Source organism: Lepus europaeus, chromosome 12 (assembly GCF_033115175.1).
Source record: "Lepus europaeus isolate LE1 chromosome 12, mLepTim1.pri, whole genome shotgun sequence".
Taxonomy (NCBI): domain Eukaryota; kingdom Metazoa; phylum Chordata; class Mammalia; order Lagomorpha; family Leporidae; genus Lepus; species Lepus europaeus.
Window position 1 is genome coordinate 13400781 of NC_084838.1, and position 25299 is coordinate 13426079.

At 45.1% G+C, this 25299-nt stretch overlaps 1 protein-coding gene across 1 annotated transcript in view; it reads left to right on the forward strand.

The window, feature by feature from the left end:
- CDK5RAP2 (CDK5 regulatory subunit associated protein 2) overlaps positions 1 to 25299 on the forward strand; it is a 211424-nt gene that overhangs the window by 76153 nt on the left and 109972 nt on the right. Inside the window, exons 13-14 of the mRNA XM_062207679.1 lie at positions 11326 to 11496; positions 17369 to 17512. Coding sequence (XP_062063663.1) covers positions 11326 to 11496; positions 17369 to 17512 — 315 coding nt within the window. The remainder of the gene's footprint in view (positions 1 to 11325; positions 11497 to 17368; positions 17513 to 25299) is intronic.

Below are 25299 nucleotides of genomic sequence, written 5' to 3' on the forward strand. Positions count from 1 at the left end.
TGGCTGGAGGCAAGGCTGAGAGGTAAGCTGGAGCCGTGAGTGGGCAGCTCCGTAGGGTAGCTTTGCACTGCAGTTAATTCGGAGGCACTGAAGGAGGCTGAGCAGAGATGTAGTGAGCCAAGGTCTGCATGGGGTTGGTGGGGTGCCTGGAGACAGGGAGCTGAGTTAGGAAGCTGTCATGGTGCCCAGGTGAGGGCCCAACTCTGAAGAAGGCAGGGACAGTGGGATGGAGGCAGGGGAGTGGGGAGGGGATGCTCTGCTCCCCAGGAGCTTCTGCCCTTCCTCTTTTGTGGTAACTGCTCCTGGCTCAAGGAGCCATCAGTTTGGTCCTTCAGGAGCCCAGTTATTCATTGGTCCTTTGTGCGGGGGCCCAAGTCCCAGGTACTTTCGCTTTGCTGTTTCAGAGTTCGCCAGGCCTGGCCTTCATTGGGCAGGCTGGTGTCTGCATGGCCTCCTTCGTCTCCTTGTCCGCCTCTGCCTCTCCTTGAGTTGGATGACTCGGGCAGCGGCCTGAAGCTTCACTTACCTTTCCCCTCCAAAACCTCGCTTGTGTCAGAAAGTCCTGCCCTGGCTGTGAGGTTGTCACAGAATTGTGCTATGATTCCCATTCTGCTCTTGTTTCTGTGGACAGATCCTTGAGAGCACTGGGGGTGGTAGGAGTAGTGGGCAGGGCAGGGCAGGACTTGGGCACTGCTGGCGTAAGAAGCACCACTCCCATACCCATCTCTCTCTGCTTTGTCGGGACCACGTGCTGTGCCTTGTACCTGTATAACCTGTTGTCTCATGAGGTGCATGGGAGAGGGAGGGGCGAGAGCCCACCTGTGGCCTCGTGGATGGTAGTGCTGTGGCCATAGGAGGGAACCTAGGGTGGGGCCAGCTTGGGAGAGGTGAGACGGTGGCTGTTTGCTCTGCCTCTGCTGAACACCTGTCCTGTGTTCTCTCGTTTAACTCTCCAAGGACACTGGGAGTCCACAAGAAACAGATTTGTTCTCTTTCTGTGGTTGCACAGCTGGTTAGCAGAGCCAGGATTCAGGGTGAGATCTTTCTGCTTTCACAGCTAGAAATATGGAAAGAGGTTTGGGGAAAGTACCCAAGATTATCAGTTTTCAGTTCTGATTGTTTTACTTCGGCTGGGCATGCCGTCTCCATGCCTCCTCCTAACATGTATTACAGCCCCGCTGGTGGCGAGCATTGTGCCCATTGGCTATCTTTGTGTTGCCATGGCAGCTGCTCCTCTTCAAGGCCAGCTCCATACCTCCCTTCCCTGCCCCAACCCCAGTGGTATTTTTACTTTCTGCCTTCTCTGACCGCTGCTCATGTGAGTCCAAGGCCCTTGTTCTTATCTTGTTCACTAGGAGGACATTCATTCAGTGTTGGACTGGGCATTTCATCAATCCAAGTCCTTGAGAAGCTGTACAATTAGTTTGATTGTTGGAACGGTTGACCAGTGAGAGCCCATGTCACAGAGTGGGCCTTCCCCTTCTCTGGTCTTAGCACTAGTGAAATTGGGTGCAAAGGGCAGAGGATTTGGGGTCATTCCTGGAAGGGTTTGAATTTCAGCACTGGCACTTACTTGTAAAGCCGTGTGAAAGTCTCTTAACCTCTGTGAACCTTGGTTTGCTTTCTATAAAAGCAGGACTAATACTGCCTACCATGGGGGCAGTCAGTAAGGTCAGAGGTGGTCCATGTAAATGCTTTGTCCCATCTGGGGCTCATAGCTGATGTTCAGAAAAAATGTGGTTTCTGTTGTGAATGGCTGTGGTGAGAGAAATGGTTTATGCCCCCTGCAGTCCTAGCTTTTCCTCAAGACCCTTGTGATTATTCTATCCCCAAGATTGGTTGATTCATTCATTCTCTCTCTCTGTCACACACACACACACACACACTTGCTTACAATCCTGGGGTCAAGTCAGTGGACCCCTAATCTTGAGGAATGACAAAATTACATACCTTTTGTGGAATTGTGGCACAGATCATTGTCACATTAAGAACCTGGTTGGGTTGGAGGAGGTGCTGTGGGAGAAATGTGGCACAGCATTGGTAGCTTTTATCACTTAAGAAGTTGTTAACTTAGGTAACTAAATTAAAAATATCAAATGAAAAGGAGAGTGGAATAAGTGATTATTGAATAGACATACATATATATGCTAGAATGGAACAAGGCAGTAAAATATGGGTCTGGCAGTATTTAAATGAAGGAGGGCCCTGAATCTGGGAGGTGATGGAAATGGACATGTAGTCACTGGCCATGTGAACAGTGAACACACTCTGCTTAGCGTGGTTTGTGGACATTTTAAAATTGAAAGGACGGATACTACTTGAGTTTGAAGTATACTACAAAGCTACAGTAATCAAAACAGCATCAGTACTGGCATAAAAATGGACAGCCTGCTAAAATAATGGTGCTGGGAAAACTGGTGATCCAGTGGAAAAAGGATGAAATTGAACCCTTATCTCACACCATACAAAAACAAACTCAAAATGATTAATGACTTAAGTGTAAGATCGGAAACTGTAGAACTACCAGGGGGAACACAGGGAAAGAGCTCCGTGAAATTGGCCTGGGCAGTGATGCTTGCTATGACCCTGAAAGCACAGGTGACAAAAGAACAAATGGACAAAATGGGATTGCATCCAATTAACAAGCTCTGCACGAGAAAAGAAGCAGTGAGCAAAGGGAAGCGACAACAAACACAGATGGGGAGAAAATGTTTGCCAAGCCTACATCTGATGGGGGCTAATATCCAAAACATATAAGGAACTCAGCTCAACAGGGAGAAAACAAATAACCTGATTTAAAAATGGGCAAAGGACTTGAAGAAACATTTTTCAAAAGAAGACATACAGATGGCAAACAGGTTTATGAAAAGATGCTCAATATCCCTACTCATCAGGGAAATGCAAGTTAAAATTACCTGCATCTGTTAGAATGACTTAACAAAAAGGTGAAGGAAGATGCTGGTGAGGATGCAGAGAAGGGGAGCCTTGTACACTGTGAGGGGAACGTAAACTAGTATAGCACTTACGGAGAACAGAATGGACGGTGCTCAACAAGTTAAGAATAGGGGCTGGCGTGACGGCACAGTGGGCTAAGCTGCTGCTTGCAGCATCACCATCACGTACTGGAGCGCCAGTTTGAGTCCTGGATTCTCCACTTGCTATCCAGCTCACGGATAATGTGCCGCAGAAGGCAGTGGAAGACAGCTCAAGAACTTGGGCCCCTGCTACCCATGTGGGAGATCTGTGTGGAGTTCTGGCTCCTGGCTTTTGCCCGGCCCAATCCAGGCCGTGGGAGCTATTTGGGGGAGTCAATCAGTGGATGGACGATCATTCTCTCATCCTTTCTCTGTCTCTGTGACTCTGCCTCTCAAGTAAATAAATAAATACAATATATATTTTTTTAAAGATTTATTTGAAAGTCAGAGTTAACACACAGAGAGAAGGAGAGGCAGAGAGAGGTCTTCTATCTGCTGGTTCACTGCCCAATTGACTGCAACAGCTGGAGCTGTGCTGATTCGAATCCAAGACCAGGAGCTTCCTCCGGTTCTCCCTTGCAGGTGTGGGCCCAAGGACCTGGGCCATCTTCTGCTGCTTTCCCAGGCCATAGCAGAGAGCTGGATCAGAAGTGGAGCAGTTGGGACTTGAACCGGCGCCCATATGGGATGCTGGCACTGCAGGTGGCAGCTCTACCGGCAGCGCCGGCCCCAATAAATACAATCTTTAAAAAGCCTCCTAAAAGTAGAATTACCATATGGTCCAGCTATGTTACTTCTGAGTATATATCCAAAGGAGTTGAAGTCAGTGTGCTGAGGAAATATCTGCTTCCACGTTCACTGCATTTTTATAATAACCAAGACATGGAATCAACCTAAGTGACCATGGATAGAGAAGATGCAGTGCAGTATATATACACAGTGTTGTACACAGTGGGTTAAGCTGCTGTGTGCAACACTGGCATCCCATATTGGAGCATGGGGAAAAAATACCTTTTATGTAAGGGGGCCAACAAGGAAGGCAGCAGAACCAGTTGGAGAGAGGAGGGCAGCAAGGTGGTGCAGACCCAGCTGTCAGAGGCCCTTGTAGGTCTTTACAGGTTTAATTATTTGAAAGGTAGAGTGACAGAGAGGAAGAGCCAGAACGGGGAAGAGAGGGATGGAGAGGGAGATATCAGTCAATCTTCCATCTGTTGTTTTACTCCTTCAAGGACCACAACAGCTAGGTCTGGGCCAGGCCAAAGCTAGGAGCCAGGAACTCCATCCAGGTCCCTCATGTGGGTGACAGGGACCCAAATACTTGGACCATACTCTGCTGTCTTTCCAGGCACATTGGCAGGGAGCTGGATCAGAAGCGAAGTAGCCAGAACTGGAATCTGCAGTCCAGTATGGGATGTTGGTGTCACAGTGGCAGCTTAGCCCACTGTACCACTGTACTGGCCCCAGGTTGTGAAGAGTAAATATGAAAGCGTCTAGCATATTGCCTGGAATGATAGCAGTACTTGACCTAGTAGCATGTGTCTCAGTGGCTCTGAGACTTCACTGCCTGCTCAGCTGCAGTGTACCTCCACGTGCGGGGGTGGTGGTGGTGGTGGTGGTGGTGGTGGTGGTGTGGTGTGCCCTCATTCTGCTTAGTAACATGGACAGCAGAGCAGTCGCACAAGCAGGATGAAGTACTCCTGAAAGGTGGCTCGTCACGCTGTGTCTCATCTGTGCTCATGTTGGTAAGACTCATGGACGTTGCCTGGCAGGTTTTCTGACGCAGTGGGAGAATGAGTTTGTATGTTTGTGTGTGTGTATGCACACCGTGGGTGACTCTTCAGAGACTACCTTTTTGTTGATCTGTGTCCTTGAATACATTGTCTTTTGTGGCCAGCAAGGCACAAGGGGAAATCCAAACAGTAGTCAGACATACAGAAACGTGGTTGGCAGTCCGTGAAATACAAATTCACACCCTTGTGAAGAGCCATTACATACTAGTTAAATTAGCAAACTCTTGAGGAAGTATCAGTGCTGGTGAGGATGTGGGTAAACAAACAACTTACTCTTTGAGGATGGCATTTTCATTACCATCTTTTTGGAAGAAAATTTGACAGTTTGTAGAAAGAATCCTCAAAACATGCCTACTGTTTGACCTGGCAATTCCATTTATGGGGATTTAGATTTAGAAAACAAATCAAAAGTGAAAAAGAAAATCCTTATTTGGGATAGGCATTTTGGTAGCATCCCAAATTGGAGTCCCAGCCCTGCTTCCATTTTGCCTTCCTACTAATGTCCCCTGGGAGGCACCAGGTGATGGCTGAAGTAGTTGAATCCCTACCATCCACATGGGAGACCTGGATGTATTTCCTGGCTCTCAACTTCAGTCTTGGCATTTGGAGAGTGAACCAGCAGATGGAAGAGTGTTGTCTCTCTCTCTCTCTTCCATTCCAAAATAAAAATTAAAAATTATTAGAAAACTAAAACAAAGCTTGTTTGTTTGCACAGAGCTGTTCTTTGCTATAAGAGCAAATGGCTGGAGATGGTGTGGAAATACCAGAGTGAAGTAAGCTATGTTCATTACGTTGATAACCAGGAAGACCACATTTTGCCTTTCACTCAGCACTACCTAGCCGCCTGTCTTGCCTTTCTCTGGGACCAACAGGATGAGCAGAACTTGGGTACAGCAGCTCTGCAGACCTGTCTCATCCCTGTACTTAGAAAAAACAAAACCAAAAACTTTTTCTTGACTGTGTATACTCTTAAACTCTTCTTTTGTTTTTAATTGTTCTTTTTGTGTCATTTAATTGCTGTGTGTTCTTTGTAGGTCATGGCACAATGGAATAAATAAAGTGAAATGGGAAAAAGCCCAAATTAAATTTAAAATTTCATAAAAATTACAGCCCCAGATGGGCAGGGACTGCATGGAGCATCTACAGTTTGCAAAGTCTTTAGTTTGTTGGCCTGTCTATATTATGGGAGGATGTTCTTGTTCTTTAGTCTTAAATTTCTGTTAATGTTGCTTTGTGTTGTTAGTTGGCTCTCTGCAACCTCAGATTCTGTATCCAGAGTCAACCAATCTTGGATTAAAAATGTTTGAAAAGCAAGATTGTGTCTGTGCTGAGCATGTTCAGATACTCTTCTTGTCATTTTTCCAAGCAATACAGTATAACAACTATTTACAAGGCATTTACACTGTATTGGGTATTATAAGTAATCTAGAAATGGCAGAGTGTACGGGAGATTGTGTGCAGGTTGTATGCAAACTACAACTTTTATGGAAGTGGCTTGAGTATCCGTGGATTTTGGTGTCTGTTGGGGATGGGTGAGGTGTCCTGTAACCAGCCTGTATGGGATGTTCAGAGTTCCTACATTTGTAGAATAATAAAAAATGCAGACTTTTCTCCTTCAGAATTGAATTCCTACTCGTATTTACTGACATTTACAGCTTGCGATAGATTCTCGGTCTAGTTGTTTTGGACTAAAGGTCTCATCATCATCTTTTTGCCCAAGAAAAAAAAAATTAACATTTAATTTTCAAGTGTTTTCTTTGTTCCTTCTGGATATTTGATATCCCAGTTTTTGTGATATTCCTTGCCATTGATGATTGTTTACAAAATGACGATATGAATTGCATTGTTCCTTCTTTTATAGCTGAAGACTTCTATGAAGATAAACTTGCTTTTCATCACCTATTGAGTTACCGTGAGGTGCAGTTCATACAGAAAAGACACAACATGAGTGTTCTCTAGAATTCTCCAAGGGGTTGCTGTATTAGCTTCCTGTTGCTGCTGTGACAAATTAAGTTGAGCCTGGTGGCTAAACAATACAAATTTAAAATCCTTCCTTCTGGAAGTCAGATCCTGAAGTGGGTCTCCTTGGGCTGAACAGAGGGTCTGGCAGGGCTGTGGTCCTCCTGCGTGCTTGGTGACCCCTCTCCTGCTGCTAATCCTCTAATTCTAGACCCACAATGCCTTCCTATCCCTCAGCCCAGCATGGCTGCTGGAATCTTTTCCCGTGTTCCTCTTCCACTTTTACGGGTGCGTGTGATTATATTGGGCCCTCTTGGATAATTTAGAACAACTTCTTTATTTAAGGGCAACCACTTAGTGACCTTAATTCTATTTGTTACATTTATTCGCTTTGCCCTTTGGTGGTTTGGGTGTGACCATCTTTGGGGTGCTCCTATTCTACCTACAGAGTGACCAGAGGGTTTTTTTTAAGGTATCAGAAATTCATAATTTTTACGTTTTGATGTTTAATTTCTTGTGTTATAATTTATTGTTATTGAACTTGAATTTGTTAGCAGTTCTCCTTACTACAGTTCCAATTGTCTTATCTTGAACAGAGGAAATGCTTATTCTGGTTGGTTATCAGGATCCTTGGGTGTGAACATGCAGTCTTTGATAACCCCCTTCTCTGGTGTGAGCAGGCATCAGCCCCAGGTGTGGGTCACCCCTTTCTCTGAGGTATACACCTCAGAGTAGTGCACACCAGATTGCTGAGCCCTGATTACTTTCAGAGTTGGGTGGGGCCAACTGATTTTGATACTGATTTTGCTGTTCCAGGGAGCGCACGTTGAGAACCACTGCTTTAGAGAGCCCTGTCCTGTGTGGTAGGGAATAGTATTTAGAACCAGCAGTGTGGGTACCAGGGAGGATGCTGATTATAGCCTTTTTAAGTGGAAAGAGGGAATGACAAAATATAAATTCATATTGGTGTTTTAAAAGATCTATAATCTTTAACTTTTTTATTTTATTTATTTGAAAGGCAGAATGAGAGAGAGAGAGAGAGAGAGAGAGAGAGAGAGAGAGAGAGAGGTCGGTCTTCTATTCACCAGTTCACTCCCTAGATGGCCACAATGGCTAGGGCTGGGCCAGCCAAAGCCAGGAGCCAGGAGCTTCTTCTGGTTCTCCCATATGGGTGCAGGGGCCCAAGGACTTGGAGCATCCTCTACTGCTTTCCTAGGTGCAGTAGGAGGGAGCTGGATGGGAAGTGGAGCAGTCAGGACTCTAACACCTGCCCATATAGAGTGCTGGTGCTGCAGGTGGCAGCTTTACCTGCTATACCACAGCCCCAAGTTTTAACTTTTTATGTTTACATTTCTTTTTTCATGCTTAAAGTCTTATTACATTAATTGCTTATTTGAAAATATATATTACATATGCATACAGTTTCAGAATACAATATAATAATACTTAGAATGTTACTAAGAATAATATAAGCTGCTTTTTAATTCTTTTTCCCCTTAGAAATATCATGAAGGATGTCCAAATTATTCTTAAACATTTTAAAAACTAAATTGAATTAATTTTTTATTTAAAAATTTTTAAAAGATTTGTTTATTTTATTTGAAAATCACAGTTACACAGAGAGAAGAGAGGCAGAGAGAGAGAGAGAGAGGTCTTCCATCTGCTGGTTCACTCCCCAGATGGCCTCAATGGCCAGAGCTGCGCTGGTCCGAAGCCAGGAGCTAGGCGCTGCTTCTGGGTCTCCCAAGGACTTGGGCCATTTTCTACTGCTTTCCCAGGCCATAGCGGAGAGCTGGATTGGAAGTGGAGCAGCTGGGTCTTGAACTGGCGCCCATATGGGATGCCGGCACCATAGCCGGCAGCTTTACCCGCTGCACCATGTGCTGGCCCCTTATTATTTCAATGAAAAAAAAATTACCTTATTTCATTCCATTGAGAAGTGGAGAGAAACACAGAGACAGAGAGATATCTCCTGGTTTACTCTCCAAATGCCTACAAGGTGGGGTTGGGCTAAGCTGAAGCCACGAGCTGGGAACTCCATCTGAGTCTCCCACATGGATGGCAGAGACCCAAACACTTGAGACATCATCTGCTGCTTCTCATAGTGCACACCAGCAGGAAGTGAGATTGAAAGCAGAGGAGCCATGGCTCAAACCAGGCACTCTGATATGGGATGCAGGAATCTCAAGTGGTGTCTTAATTGCTCTGCCAAACACCTGCCCTAAAAAACAAAAATTAATTAATTTGAAAGGTAGAGAGACAGAGATAGAGACAAAGATCTCCCATGTAGTGGTTTATTCCTTAAATGCCTAAAATTGCTATGCCTGGGTCACACTGAAACCAGGGGCCATGAACTCAGTCCAGGTCTCCCACTTGAGTGGCAGGGACCCACGTACTTGGGCTGTTATCTGCTGTCTCCCTGGGTGTGCATTAGCCAGAAGCTGGGATCGGGAGTGGAGCCAACACGTGAGCCTAGGTACTTTGATATGGGAAGGGGGCATCTCAAGTGGCATTTTAGTGACCACACCAGACACCCATTCCCAATTACTCTAATGTCACTGAAGTCATTCCTCGCTGGTTAACTGAGGGAGTTGATGCAAAGTTAGGTTTGTTTGCTTGCTTGCTCTGCTTTCAGTGTTATTTTTTTTAACTTTTATTTAATGAATATAAATTTCCAAAGTACAGCTTATGGATTACAATGGCTTCCCACCCCCCATAACTTCCCTCCCACCCGCAACCCTCCCCTCTCCCGTCCCCTCTCCCCTTCCATTCACATCAAGATTCATTTTCAATTCTCTTTATATACAGAAGATCTATTTAGTATATATTAAGTAAAGATTTCAACAGTTTGCACCCACACAGAAACACAAAGTGAAACATACTGTTTGAGTACTAGTTATGGCATTAAATCACAATGTATAGCACATTAAGGACAGAGATCCCACATGAGGAGCAAGTGCACAGTGACTCCTGTTGTTGACCCAACAAATTGACACTCTAGTTTATGGCACCAGTAACCACCCTAGGCTCCCGTCATGAGTTGCCAAGGCTATAGAAGCCTTACGAGTTCACCGACTCTGATCATATTTAGACAAGGTCATAGTCAAAGTGGAAGTTCTCTCCTCCCTTCAGAGAAAGGCACCTCCCTCTCTCTCTTTTTTTTTTTTTTTTTTAAAGGGAAAGGGTTTATTGGGGAACACCCAACAGACCGGAAAGCTGATTCCAGCCAAGACTGGGAGAAAAGTCACTCATCTTTTGTAGGTAGGGGGGTTTGTCTGTAGAGAAATTTTGAACAATTATACAGCATTAAGTGGGGAAGAGGACCATCAGTACACACAGGTTGGCAGTAGAGCCATTGGTGGGAGAGGAGAGGTTATGATTACGAAGGAATGAGGCCCAAGTACTTGAGCCATCACCTGCTGCCTCCCAGGGCACACAGTAGCAGAAAGCTGGTGTCAGAAGCAGAGCGGGGACTTGAGTCCAGGCACTCCTGTGTGGGAGGCGGGTATCCCAACCGGTTGACTGCTAGGCCAATTGCAGCCCACACCTCCCACACACACACTTTTCCCCCTTAACTTAAAAATTTTATTTGAGAAGGGAGAGAGAAAAAAAATTTAAGTGGTTCCAACCTCACATTTATGAAAGTGAGACCTAGTCTCTATCACTGTCTGTTCTACCATGTACTCTTTTATCCCTTATAGGCAACCAGTTAATTTCTTTTATGGTTAAATAAATGGCTGTATGCTATCCATACTGATGTCTCCTGGTCTGCCCCCCACTTGACACTATATGCTGAAGATTACTTTAGGGCAGTGTATTTATGGAGAGCAAGTCCTCATTCCTTCTCCTTTATGAGTTGAGTGCTCCATTGTGAGAATGTACCATATTTTATTCCTCTTCTGGTACACATTTGGGTTGTTTTAAAGCCTATTGCTATTATACATAGTGCTTCAATATTATAAATAGTACATATGTTTAGGAAGTCACAATCATACTGTATACTATTTTTTCTTAACATTGTAACAGCATTTTCAATAATACTATAAATTCTTTATAAATGGTTTTCACACAATGTTGTTTTTTCTCATTATTAAGGACTATTTAGAGAGTTTTGGAAACATAGAAAAATAAAGAAAAAGCAACTGAAAAATCTCCTGTAATTCTTCTCCTTAGGATATTGTACTGTTTAATGTATTCCTACATAACCTCACAACATTTGTATAAACATTTAGAAAACAACCGACTTTCCTTTGTATATCCAATTCAGTGTCCTGGTTCATTCTTCTAGTAATTGTGTTTCTTTTAGTACCAGACTCTTTATCAGTAGTTTATGTTGGCTATCTAGTTCTTTTTTTCAGCATTGTATATAATGTTATGATAAGTATTTGTGCATAAAGTTTTTTCCAAATTTCAGGTCATTCTTAAAGTTGACTTTCCTAAGGTTTTTAAAGAGAATCAAGTGCACATTTGTTAAACACAGGTGTTAGCATGCTGCCTTGCAGCAATGATTTGGCAAGTCAAACGGCCAAGAGGTTGTCACTTTTTTTTTTTTTTTTTTAACATTGTCAAGTAAATTCCATGTTTTCTTTTTCTCCTGCTAGGACCTTAGAAATGAAGTTGAAAAATTACTCAATGAAGGGAAGGAGAGAGAGAGAGCAGTAGAGGATCATTACCAAGGTCTTCTGAGTGAGAGCAGTAAGAAGCTGCAGAGTCAGGAACAAGTGATCAGGTGTCTGATGGAGCGTGCCAATCAGAAGGACCCGCTGCCCCAGGTACCATCACGGCTTTGTTTTCTATTTAAATCTTTTGACTTAGAATGTGTGTTTAAAAACTCTTTTGTAGGAATATGGTTTGGTCTTTATTGCTATGGTTCAGAGTACTGTGGAGCTTTCTTTATGTCATCTGGGCTCAGGCCCAGAAACAGCAGCTCAGAGAGAGGAAGGCCTTGCTCTGGGTCATCGGAAGAGGAAGGACGGGGTGAAAGCCTCCATTGCTCTAGTGCTCAGCCCGCACACTGAGATGTTTCCACTGTGTGCACTTGCTTTGCCAGCTTAAGTCAGAGTTACACAGAGAGGGAGAGACAGAGAGACAGCTTGTGCATGCTTTCCATCCGCTGATTCACTCCCCAGATGGTTGCAACAGCAAGGACTGGGCCAGGCAAAGCCAGGAACCAGGAACTTCCTCTGGGTCTCCCACCTGGGTGGCAGGCACCCAAACACTTGAGCCATCTTGTACTGCTTTCCCCAGGCATTTGCAGGCAGCTGGATTGGAAGTGGAACAGCTGGGACGTGAACCGGCACCCATACAGGATGCTGGCATCAAAGGTGGTGGCTTTATTCACTGTGCCACAGCGCTGGCCCTTTGCTGTGCCCTGTTTGTGCTTCCACTTCTCTGTACTTCCCTGTAACCACTCTTTTCTGTTGTAGAATACCCTTGTTGTTTAATCATACAGTGAACCTTGGGAGAGTCGGCTCAGACTGACAGGTAACCATGATGGATACACGTTTAGCTCTGCATCCTTCTGAAACCTCCTTCAAGTGACATCGGAAGAATAGAAAGCTGTAAACAAACAAGGACTAACTAGGAAAGTGGGAGCAGGCGCAACACTGGGTGTGAGTTGTCAACGTAATTTTGGGCGATGAGTGCATGGATGAATGGTAACTGCACAGGATTCAGCTCTCTGCACGCTCTGTCTCATGCCTTTGAGGTGAAAAGCCAACAGGAAACAAGTGGACGTATGCTGCAGAACCCCAGAAAGGCTCAGCAGACATCCAGTGTCCCTGGGCCTGTGGAAACAGGAGCTTTGGCTGGAATTCTAAGCAGTTCTAGGTCACCCTTTGTCCTCAACAGCAGGAGTCTCTGGAGACCTTAAGCCCAAGACGCTCTGGCCTGAGGGGCCGCCAGATGCAGCTGAAAGCAGGGTGGCTTGGATGAAAATGGGGTGGGAGTGGAGGTGCGCATGCGGCAGTGGGATTCCTCTGCGAGGAGAGACTGAAGGATGCTGGCCATTGGGCTTTTCCACGATATGGCCGGGTCTCCACCTGAGCATCTTTTACTGAGGCTGGCAGTGACACGTCCTCTCCTCGCCCACAGAGCTCTGAGCTCTTTTCACTCTTCCAAGTAAGTAGATGGTCCAAGTTCATCAAACAGGAGAGAAGGGTTTCAGAACGACAGAAGACGGAATGGACAACAGAGATGTACACAGAAAGTGAAAACACTTCAAGGAGGAGAAGAAAACTCAGCAGCTTTAAAATCCCAAAATTTCGGTCTTTTTTTTTTTTTTTTCCCATGATATCTTGGCTTTCCATGCCTGCTATACTCTCATGGGCTCCCAGTGGAAAGAACGGGGCCATCAAAGAAGGAGATACCCTTCTCCGAAGGGAGGAGAGAACCTCCACTTTGACTATGACCCTATCGGAATAAGACCAAAGTCAGCGAACTCTAAAGGCTTCCATAGCCCTGGCAACTCATGACTAGAGCCTAGGGAGATTACTGACGCCATGAACAGGAGTGTCAAATTGTTAAGTCAGCAACAGGAGTCACTGTGTACTTACACCCCATGCGGGATCTGTCCCTAATGTGTCGTCTAAAGCCAAGTGATGCTATGACTGGTACTGAAACAGTATTTTTATACTTTGCGTTTCTGTGTGGGCGCAGACTGATGAGGTCTTTGCTAATTATATACTGAAGTGATCTTCTGTATATAAAGAGAATTGGAAATGAAAAAAAAAAAAAAACAACCTGGTGTTAAAATGGAAATGGCATAGAAAATTAATTATTTTGAAAAAAAAAATTATGTAGGATCTCTGTCTTTAATGTGCTGTACATTGCTATTTAATGCTATAATTAGTAATCCAATGGTAGTTTTTTCACTCGATGTTGCTATATGGGCAAAATGTTGAAACCTTTACCTAATATATACTAAATTGATCTTCTGTATACAAAGAGAATTGAAAATGAATCTTTACATGAATGGAAGGGGAAAGGGAGCGGGAGGGGGGAGGGTTGCGGGCGGGAGGGAAGTTATGGGAGGGGGGAAGCCATTGTAACCCACAAGCTATACTTTGGAAATTTATATTCATTAAATAAAAGTTTAATAAAAAAAAAAATAAAAAAAAAATCCCAAAATTTCACCCATAGATCATCTATCTAAAGATGTAAAGAGCATCTATCTGAATTACGTTGACAACTCACACCTAGTGTTGCGCCTGCTCCCGCTTTCCTAGTTAGTCCTTGTTTGTTTACAGCTTTCTGTTCTTTTGATGTCACTTGAAGGAGGTTTCAGAAGGATGCAGAGCTAAACGTGTATCCATCATGGTTACCTGTCAGTCTGAGCCGACTCTCCCAAGGTTCACTGTATGATTAAACAACAAGGGTATTCTACAACAGAAAAGAGTGGTTACAGGGAAGTACAGAGAAGTGGAAGCACAAACAGGGCCCAGCAGAGGGCCAGCACTGTGGCACAGTGAGTGAAACTACTGCCTTTGACGCTGGCATCCTGTATGGGTGCCGGTTCACGTCCCAGCTGTTCCACTTCCAATCCAGCTACCTGCTAAAGGTCTGGGAAAAGCAGCACAAGATGGCCCAAGTGTTTGGGCCCCTGCCACCCAGGTGGGAGACCCAGATGAAGTTCCTTTAGCTTGTCCTTTCCCTGGCTGTTAACAGTCATTTGGGGATGGAAGATCTTTTTGTCTCTCTCTCTCTCTGTTGCACTTTCAAATAAATAAATAAATTTAAAAAATAAGATTAGGATCTGATAAAGTATTTTGATGTGTTAGCCAGTTTTTTCTTGTTTTAACTAACATACGTGAGAGGAGCTTCTTGGGAAGGCAAAGGTTTATTTAGGCTGACAGTTTGGAAGATCACATTCAAGATCAGGTGGCCCCAGTCTGGAGGAGGCTGACAGCGGAGGAGCAGGTACAGATGGACAAGCATGTGGTGATCCAGAGGCAGAGAGAGAAGCCAGGCCAGACTTGGCTTCAGTAGCCAACCCTCTTGTGAGAACTGCCTTCCAAGGGCAAGCACCCATGACCTAAAAGCCTCCCATGGGGACCACCTCCTGGCTGCCCTAGTTAGATCAAGGCTCTACCCTGATCCATGAGCCATTAGCATTAATTCATTGACTGTTAACATTAGGCTTTGGGGCTTAAACTACATGAGTTGGGGGAACGAAGCCCTCTTCAGTCCACAGCACTGCAGAGAATGACCAGCTGACGCTTGAAAGTGTGATTGCAGGGATAAAAAGTTTAATAGAAGAGTTAGAAAAGCTGCAAGATGAAGTTGAATAAATCTTTCAGAAAATAGAGGTAAGCATGAAGATGGAAAAACAGGAGAGGAAAGATAGGAAAAGTAGAGGGTGGATTCAAAAGGTCTAAAAAGTGCCTAACAGGAGTTCCAGAAAGACAAAGTAGACGAAGAAGAGGGAAAGAAAACCACAAAGTGCTAGGGGATCGTTTCTCCAAGTGGAAGGACTGCTGTTCCTACACTAAAAGGCTAGCTCTGTTTCTGGCCAAGGCACGTCGTTGAGACGTTTTAGAGCACACGGGAAGGAGAGGATCTGAAGGGATTCCAGAGAGAGAATAAAGGTTGTGCAAAGCACCTGGGCTCCGCCAGTGGAATTCTCCGCAGCAACACTGGAAGGCAGGCGAGGTTTCAGGTTCTGAGGGGAGGGGTGGCCAGCCTAGCGTTCCGCACCCAGCCATGCTGCCGGCAGTGTGAATGTGGAGTAAAGGCATTTCCAGAGTTCTGGTGCCTACAGTCGTCTGCCACCCATGTCCTCTCTGCAGGGAGTTCGTTCTTGGGTGTATGTGATCCCATATGTGTATAAGTGAAGGAATTACTGAGAGAGAGGGAGAGAGAGAGGTGGAGAGCCCAGATTCCAGCTGTCAAAGGAGGGCTTCAGTCTGAATTTCCCCAAAAAACTGAAATGGAATTGATCATTTACCTCATATGTTTGACTCCATTGAGGGGAATCCTTAAGTTATTGTAGAGAGCTTAGAAATAATGTTAAGTATGTAATTTAATTTTATGAATGAAGTAAACACCCATAGAACAAAGCAGTTACTAATTCCAAGGAAATTAAAGACTTGAACATGAATGGAAATATAATGATGGGACTCTCTAAGACTAAACCATGAGCAGTATGTGAATGTGGAATATTGATTTAACTGTATAATTATTAGGAAGCGTTGAAGGACAGTTGATATAAGAGCTCAATTTTTTTTTTTAAGATTTTATTTGTTTATTTGAAAGGCATAGATGCAGAGGCAGAGAGAGAGAGGTTTTCCATCTCCTGATTCACTCCCCAGATGGCCATAACGGCCGGAGCTGTGCCAATCCGAAGCCATCTTCTACTGCTTTCCTTGGCCATAGCAGAGAGCTGGATCAGAAGTGGAGCAGCTGGGACTCGAACCAGCGCCCATATGGGATGCTGGCATTGCAGGTGGTGGCTTTACCTGCTATGCCACAGCACTGGCCCCAAGAGCTCCATTCTTAAAAACTTGCTAGGAGCCAATGAAGATCTAAATTTAAGAAAGTGAGAAGATGAGAATGAGCATATAATATAGAAACCTGGAAGAAAATACCAGAAGAAATGGCTAAGGAGTTGAAAGTTGTTTTTCTCTAGGGGTAGCAGGGAGAAGGGCTCAGATAGGGCGTGTTAGTTTTTCACTTAAGCCAGGGAGTACTGTTTGAATATAAAACCTCATATGTGCAGTTGGACCCAAACAGTTAAGAAGGAAAGTACAGTTTAAACACAGCTGGCTCGTGGCAATTCTAGAAAGTCGTTGGTTATTTGATCCCTAGATCTTCCTACTACAGTTCAGTGGATTTTTACAAAGAATTGCCTCTGCTTCTTTCTTCTTTGTGTTCACCTAATTTTTTTTTTTTTTTTTTTGTGAAAGTCTGATCTGATAGCTTAATTCTGCTAGGTACTTACAAACAAGATGTGGTTCCAGCCCTTAATTGCTGACAGAGAATGAGCAGATTCCTGGGTCAGCAGTCACCAGATTTTAAGTGGTTAGAAATAGATTCTGTGCTTGAACTTGGCCCAAAGACGAGACATGTGGGCTGCTGCTGGATGTCAGATCTCCTGAGGACTTAGTGAGGGGAACTGTATCATGCAAGAACATGATGGCACCTTTCGTATGGGACCAGGCCATAACTGTCGCCAAGTTTGCAGTCTTGGCTTTTCCTTCCTGGAAGTCGCATCTCCTTGCTGATGTGGACTTTGTTGGGTTTTGATCCGCAAGCCTTGTATTCATCCCAGTACGTCTGCAGGATGGGGAACGGACTCAGAGATCTCACCCTGATAGGGTGGACCCAGGCTTGGAACTGGTTCCACTGGGTCAGAGCCTGGGTTTTAGCCTTCATACCCACCAAGAGGCGAGCAAGGAATGTCTGTAACTTCTGCCAGCATCCTTGGCTCTGCCTTGCTGGCATGCTGTGTTTTCCAAATCCTAATTACCTAGAAATGGAGTTTCATCTCAGTTGTGTAATCCTTAATATTTTGGGATGATGGAAATTATTTAGGGGATACATGGGTATTGTGAAAAATGAGGTATCTTCCCTTAAAGTGTTTGGGAGCATTCTCTTAATATTTTTTTCTTGATGAACTCTTCTTTATAATTTGTTTGCTTTCCTTAGCAATTCAGTGAGAATGATCTGGGAGCAATAGAGCAGAAGCATGGGCCAGTGACTGCAGAAGATCCCGAGTTCTGGGATGAAGCCTTAGTAACAGAGAAGTGCTCTTCTGTCCAGGCACCAGGCAGCAGCTGCACTTTCTCCCAGGTAAGTGGGACTGGAATTGGATGGTCACGTGTGAATGTATTCTCTTCCAAAATGTATTTGGTAAGTCCTGTGATCTAGAGTCTCAGATGGCTTCTTGCTGGTAACAGCCTGCAGCAGGCAGGAGGAGTTGTTTTCTCTGCATACCGCACATCTTTATAGCCTGCCACCACACACTGATATTTTGCACTGCACACAACATTGAGGTGCTGTTGTAAGATGGGCCTTTTATTTCCTGCCTCAGGGCTCACTTCTGAAGAGCTGTGCAGTCCCCAGTGTCAAGTAAGTTTTCCTGTTCAGATGCCCACAACAAATGGCACCTCAGGCTCTTCCTCATTTGGCGCCAAATGGTCTTTCCAATTATGTTACCTTTCCTTTCTGGCAGCGGCTGATTTTTTTTGCTGATGCCTGAAGACACCGTGTTTGTACCTCCCTGGACCGTGTGCTCTTCTGTCTCCCTGGAATGCCTTTTCCTGTTCACCTGCTAACTCCTGAGCATGCCTGTGTCATTCTAGTGTCACCTTCTCTGTGGAGCCTTGCCTTCTTCCTCTAGCTCTCAGCATGTGGCAGCCCCTCCAGGGATGGCACACCAGGTTTCTTATGTTGGCATTAGAGAATCCACCTTTCTGGTTTTGATTCTTTAAAATAAAAGTGTATACTTAAGGTATCTACCACTGTATAAGATAGCTATAGATGATGAGATTACTGGGGAAGAACAAATTCACCTATCCATCATCTCAGATTGTTACCCATTTTCCCCTACTGTGGCAAGAGCAGCTATAATCTACTCATTTAGTAAAAATCCAGAAAGTGATACACTATTGTCAACATTAGTGCTCATGTTGTACATTAGGTTTTTCATCCTATTCACCTGCCTGTTCACCGTTTTGTATTGGACCCGCCTTTCTGTCTCCCCTCATCTGGGCCCCTGTATAACACTGTGGGCAGGCACTTTACAGGCAGGGAACCTGGCCATCACCTCTAGATTGCAATGCTCAGCCCAGTACTTGGTCTCTAAATATTTGTTGAGTGAATGAATGGCTAATACAGCCAGGCAATCAGATATGGGAAAAGAAAGGAGTTCATTGTAGGCCAAGTCCTTCCACCACCCCCCCCCCCCCGCCCGCCCCCAAACCTGGCTTTAATTAAGTTCATACATTCAGAAGACAGAGAACTCTTAGGCAAATTAGTTCTCTGATGAATGACTCGGAGCATAACTTGTGGCTTTGTGAAGGGTGTTGCTCAAAATAATTAACAACTGGTGCAGCATGGGTATCAGCCACTGAACAAGCTCGGGCGGTAGGGCTGCAGTGGGGAGCTGGAGGCCTGCCCTCGTGCCAGACACCACCCTGTAGTTATTGGGTCGTGGTGGGGGCGTTGTCTAAGGATCACAGGGAGGTGGTTGGGGTGGATGGACCAAGATTTGCTTTCCAACTGGCATAGGTAGAGTATTTCCTGTTTTAGCCACCAGTACTGGGTGTTCTGCTGTGTACCAGCTCGGTGTCAGATTTGGTCCTGGGTACATCACTGGCTGAACAGTTGGAGTGCTGTCTTAATTCCGACCCTTTGTGTGTTTGCAATTTGCTGTGTCCCTTGGGTGTGTCAGTGTGGATGCACGGAACCCATAGGTTTGGCCAGGATTCTGGAGGCCTAGATTTCTCTGAGGGCTCTGTCATTTCAATTAGATAACCCAGGGCAAGCCTGATGACTGAATCTCAGGGGGCTCACATTTTGTGATTCTAACTAACTTGTATCGAGTTAGTTGACTTTGACTGGATTTAGTTGGGCTTGGATGCACATCAACCTGTAATAAAGTATAGACTACATTCAAACAAGATGTCGGCTTTTTTAGATGTCTTAACTAATTTGAATATGTTTCAGCTTTGTTATTTTGAACCACAGTTTAGTCATGTAAAAAGCATCTAAGTTTTCAATATAATGCTTATAAATTGATTGAATAGGTTGAGCATTTTAAAATTTAATTTCACTAGTTTTATGGTGTGCATCATTTTGGTTTTAGTTTGTCGTGCTGGGTGATGTCTGTACAAAGTCACTGCGTGAGCATTTTGATAATATTCAGATCCTGGTGACGTTTAAATTAGTCTGCAAAATACCTAAGAATTTCAGCAAAGGTTTAAATTCTGTTCTGCAAGATTAACTGAAAATAGCAGCTAAAGAATTATAAGTCATCACTTAAGAATTGTAAATTTCTAGGTGTCAATTTAAGAAATCCCAGCTGTTACAGCCTTGCAGATTTCTTTCCTTTCAAGAAAGGTAGGCCTTTCATGTAGTAGTTCTCTTTGTAGGAAACGTGGATTTCTTCCATGCCCTTGGCCATTTGTGTTGATTTAGAGTTTATTCTCTGCCCATTTTTACAGAGAACTTGAGGCTATGATGATGTCTCTACAGACCCTGCTGGGCAGTCTGTTTTCCTTCTAATCATTGTGTGAGTCTGAGAATTAATGCTAGATGAACAGGGAATTGGAGAATAGAGAGTAAAACACACTGACCATATTTAACTTCCTGCAGCTAGAGATTGATAGCTTGGTTATTGACGTGGTTGGGACATTGCTGCTGAATTTTCTGAGTATTGAAATAAATGTATTTGTTGCAGGAATGTGACATAGCCACTGAGATAGATACACCATCTGTCTACCAGGCCACTATGTTGCCCTGATCACCAGTAGTGATCCATTAAGCTTGCTCTCTACATGTCTGTTGCCTCTTCAGATTGTGGTCTGCGTCTGTGTCTCCTTCAGGTGACTAAGGAGACAGAGGTAGAGTAGAACCTGTCCTGGCATTGGTGTCAGATGCTGGTCCTGCTGCTCAGCTCTGTGACCCTGGACAAGGCCCTCCATCTCTCTGAAACTTACCTTCCTAGTCTGTCAAGTGGGGAATTGTTTGCTGCCTGCTTTCTGAGAGGATTAGAAATAACGGAAGTGCGTCAGATCAGGTTCTTTGCGTGGTGTGCTACAGAATGCAACACGGAGTGGTTTGAGCAAAATGGGAATGAAGGGGAGTGTTGCCCAGGCACGGACTGGAGGCTCTCCCGGGTACTGAGTGCAGGTTGAGCAGCCACAGCTCAGGGAGGTGGAAACTGGCAGCCCTGTAGACTTGGCAGCAGCAGACCCACTCTCTGGGTCCCTGTCTGTGACCTACTCAGACCCTCCAGGCATCTGGTGTCTCAGTCTAAACCCCTGGATTCTTGGGGTAGAATTGTACTGGTTTATGTGGGCCAGGGCCTGGCTCACAAAGGAGAGGAGTCTGCCCAGGACTTGCCTTCGTGTTTTAGGGACATTGTCAGATGAGGCTGGGGAACGGTGGTGAGCAGGGTGGGTACTCCAAAGGCTGCAGAGAACACGCTGCAGGGTCAGCTCCACAGTGGCTGTGTGGCAGTGACAAGTCTTATCTGTGATGGGCTGTCACCTGTGTGTGGGGGGGTGAGGGATGGGCTCTTCCTGCTGAGCAGGTGCATCTAATTGGTCTCCCACCCCTCGCCCCCCGCCCCTCACCCCTCACCCCTCACCCCTGGCAGCTGGGCCCACTGCCTCTGTGCTCAGGAGATGGACTGGTTTGTCAGCTCTGCTGAGGGAGCCACCTGACTTCATTCTAATGGGGCATGATTCAGCGCAGGGGAATAGGTGATTGATGAAATGGGACCCAAATGGCTCCGAAGAGTTCATTTATTCAAACATGGGTGAGCAATTTGCTTCTAGGAAGACGTTGACTCACTCTGGCTTTCATTATGCAAAATATCCACAGGAATCTCTGCTCTTAAGATTCATATCGGTCCCTGTGTTCCCCTCTTACCTATTTAATCATCAGTTCAGCAAGTGTTTGTGGCAGCATTTGATTTGTGTCAGTCGCCGGGCCTGGCCTGGGACACGGCTGCTGGCAAGGAGCCCTCAGATCTGTGGTCAGGTGCTTTGTACACTGGCCTGGGCCGAGGGGCATGCAGGGTGCTCTGGGGCTGGAGGCGGGCATCTTCCCTGGTGAGAGCTGGCTGAGACAATCCAGGGGGTCTAGGGATGGGAAGAGTCCCCTGGGGCTCAGGTGGACTTTCCTGGTTTCACGGAGATGGAAAGGAAGAGAGTAGGAGCTGAGGAGAGTGCAGGGGTGCTGGCCTGAAAGCTCAGATGAAGGCTTGGGAAGGCTGCCTGAAAGAAGAGGAGAGGGGAACAGCTGGGCGCCCAGGCCCTGCATGGAAGTGCATTGTCCTCCTGGCGTAGAGCCCAGCCTTGAGGAGTCCGGCTCAGGCCCAGGGTCCTGGGGTGGAGTTCTTTCGTGGGGATGTGTGCTCCACAGATGTACATCCATCGGGTCTGCACTCTTTATTTACTGGTGTTTCTTGAAGCCCGTTTTGGCTGGCTTTGAAGACCCATACCTAAGCACAAACTGACTTCAGCAGTTATTGGCTGAGTGGACTCAAAAGATGAACCTCTGCTTCCAGAGAATCAGTCTCAGCATCTGAAAAATGGGGAGATTAATGTGCTTCCCTGGAACGTTGTGGTGATTAGAGATGATCTATGTCAAGTGACTGGCAGAGCACCCGGAGCCGAACCATCAGTCACAGCTGACATTTATCGAGTGCTACTCTGTGCCAGGCTTTGTTCTGAGAACTTTGTAGAGATTAACTCATTTAATCTCCTGTGAGCTAGGTAGAATTATCACCTGCATTTATAGGAGACGAAGTTGAAGCGCAGAGAGCCTGGGTATCTTGTTCAAGGTCACATCGCACATTAATAACTTCATACACTCTTAACCCCTCATCTCTCTCAGGTGCTCAAGGAGCAGTAGGGTTCTGATTTTGTCATTGCCTTTTCTTGCTTTCTTCTGTTGGCCTCTGTGGGGCTTACAGTGATGATATTACCCTCGCCAGGTACCCAGTGCTTTGTGTCCATGGTGGGCCAGCATGGGCCTTGTTGCCCACACCCTGCCTCCCCACTGTGACATTGGGCAGATGAGCCCTCTGAGCTGGACAGCCTACTGTCTAAAATGCGAGCGTGGCAGCACACAGCCCCCTGTGTGGTTGCGTGGTTGTGAGGATTGGATGAGGGAATGTCTGGAGAGCACCAGGCATGGGGCCTGAAGCCTCTGGTGCCTTGGTGCCTTCTTCTCACCCACTCACTTCTCTGGGATCCTCCAGGTTCTGTGCAGGTGGCAGCTGAGAGAATCTCACCCGCTACTATTATGTACAAAAGGCATTTGAGAGCGAGCTCCTTGTGCTGGTGACACATGGAATGATTTACCAAAGGATCTGACATTTCTAGCAGTCTGGGTACCTAACTTGGCATGACCAGACTAGGGATGTAGCATTTACAACCCTGAAGTGACCAGCAGTGCCTTGGCCTTTGTTTCATAGGTTGGAAACACAGCACTATCCTCCCAGGTCAGGGGCCTGTGACCTTTTTTTTTTTTTTTTTTTAAGATTTATTTTATTTATTTGAAAGGCAGAGAGAGAGAGAGAGGGAAGGAGGGAGGGGGAGGGAGGGGGCAGGCAGAGAGAGGCAGAGAAAGAGAGGTTTTCCATCTGCAGGTTCACTCCCCAGATGGCTGCAATGGCCAAAGCTGGCCAGTCCAAACCCAGGAGTCTGGTATCCCATGTGAGTACAGGTACCCAAGCACTTGGGCTGTCCTCTGCTGCTTCCCTAGGCATGTTAGTGGGGAGCTGGATTGGAATTGGAGCAGCTGGGACTTGAACCTGTGCCCACATGGGATGCTGGCGCTGTGGATGGTGGCTTAGTCTGCTGAGCCACAACGCTGGACCTGACTTGTGCACTTTTTGCCTTCTGCATCCCTTTGGCAGTCTGCTGAAGCCAGGCACCCCTCCCTGGAAAAATGTTTAAATGTAAAATAGATGTCCATAGAATCCTAAAGGGAACCAAATATTTAAAAATTCAGTTATCAAAATATAAACATAACTGTACTATAGAAATAGTGCTTCTTTTTTAATGTGTTAAGATCTAGTGGTGATCTACAGTGACTGCTTTAGTTTTGAATTAGTGGTAAGAATAAAGATTTTAAGGGGTGGGTATTTGGCCTGGATAAGATGCTGGTTAAGACACCTGTGTCCCATATTGAAGTATCTGGGTTTGGTCCTGACCGGCTTCCTGTTGATGTACACCCTGGGAGACAGTGATGACAGTTCAAGTGATGGGTTCCCACCACCCACATGGGAGACACAGATTGAGCTTCCCACTCCTGGCTTTGGCCCCATCTAGGGGCTCTTGTGGGCATTTTTGAATGGACCAGTGGATGAGAGCTGTGTCTCCATCTCTCTCTCTGTCACTCAAAGTAAAATGAATAAGTATCTGCAGCATATCCAAAAATAACTATTTTTTAAATGGCAAAGTTACTGTAATATCATGCTACTGTTGTGGTCTGTTTTCCTTCAGTTCCTAATGAAAGGAAGCAATGCTAAATTTACATTAGAGGTCATAAAGTTAATTTTCTTTGAAAGATAGATTGATTTATTTGAAAGAGATACAAAGAGAAAAGGAGAGACAGAGAGAGCTTTCATCCATTGTTTTACCCCGCAGGATGGCCACAACAATCTGGGCTGTGTCAGGAGCTTCATCAGGTCTCCCATTTGGGTGGCAGAGACCCAAGCACTTGGACCATCGTCCACTGCTTTTCCCAGGCCACTAGGTTCAACCTATGCAATTTGGGTCTGAGTGTGTATAGTGGCATTGGGCGTTGAGTTCTCAGTGTGACCCATCTGATGGTCCATGGTTTCACCTGTCCCATATGAGCTATGCTTGGTTACTCTATGAAGGTAGTATCTGCTAGATGTCTTGATTGTGCAATTACTTCTTTTCCCTTTGTATTTAAGAAGTGTTTTGGGGGAGGTGTTTTTGAGTCTGTAGGTATCTAGATCTTCAGGTTTTCACCTTCTGTTTTTAGCGATTGTTTCTTGGCTGAATTACTTATTACCATGATGGTTGTCAAATGGGGGTTTTCCTAATTTCACTCATCTTTCTATGTTTATTAATTATCATTTACTATAAAGAGAAGTCTCCTATTCCTCTCATATGTATCAGTATATATTCATGAATTACTATTTTATTCAATGGGTTATAATCCATTATTATCATTATTTATTTTGATGCTCAAATTGTCCCAGATTTGGCTGGTAGAAGCCTTTACAAACTGGCATCTGTGTTCTTTTGACAACACTTTATCATTATTTAAGCATTTCCTTTTTTTGAGCTTTACTGAGGTATAATTGACAAGTAAAACTTATATATTTACTTAAGGTGTACAACTTGATGTGATGTATATATCCATGGTGAAATCATCACTATAATCAACCTAATAAACATATCTGTCCCCTTACATTGTTGCCATTTTATTTTTTATGGTGAGGACACTTAAGATCTATCCTGTTAGCAGATGTCAAGCACACCATGTATTGCTAACTTTGGTCACCGTGATGTGCATGACGTTGCCAGCTTTTACTCATCCTGCATCACTGAGACTTTGTATCCTGTCCCAACATTGGCTTCAGCCATTTCTTCAGGCATCCTTGGTTCCTTACAGTACAGTTTATGTTTTAACTCCTCCATAACTCTGTAAGGTGGTGGTTATTGTTCCCTGGTTTTGGGTAGGAATACCAGGACTCCTAGTAGGTAATTTCCCAAAGTCCCAGAACTAGTAAGTTGCAGAGCCAACTTTCAAGCTAAAAAAAAAGTTTGCATTTATGAACATTCAGTTACAAAATTACATCTCAACTTATCGATGAGGGGACTGAGCTTCCTAGAGGTTTGGTGAGCTGCTTACCCATGGCTAAC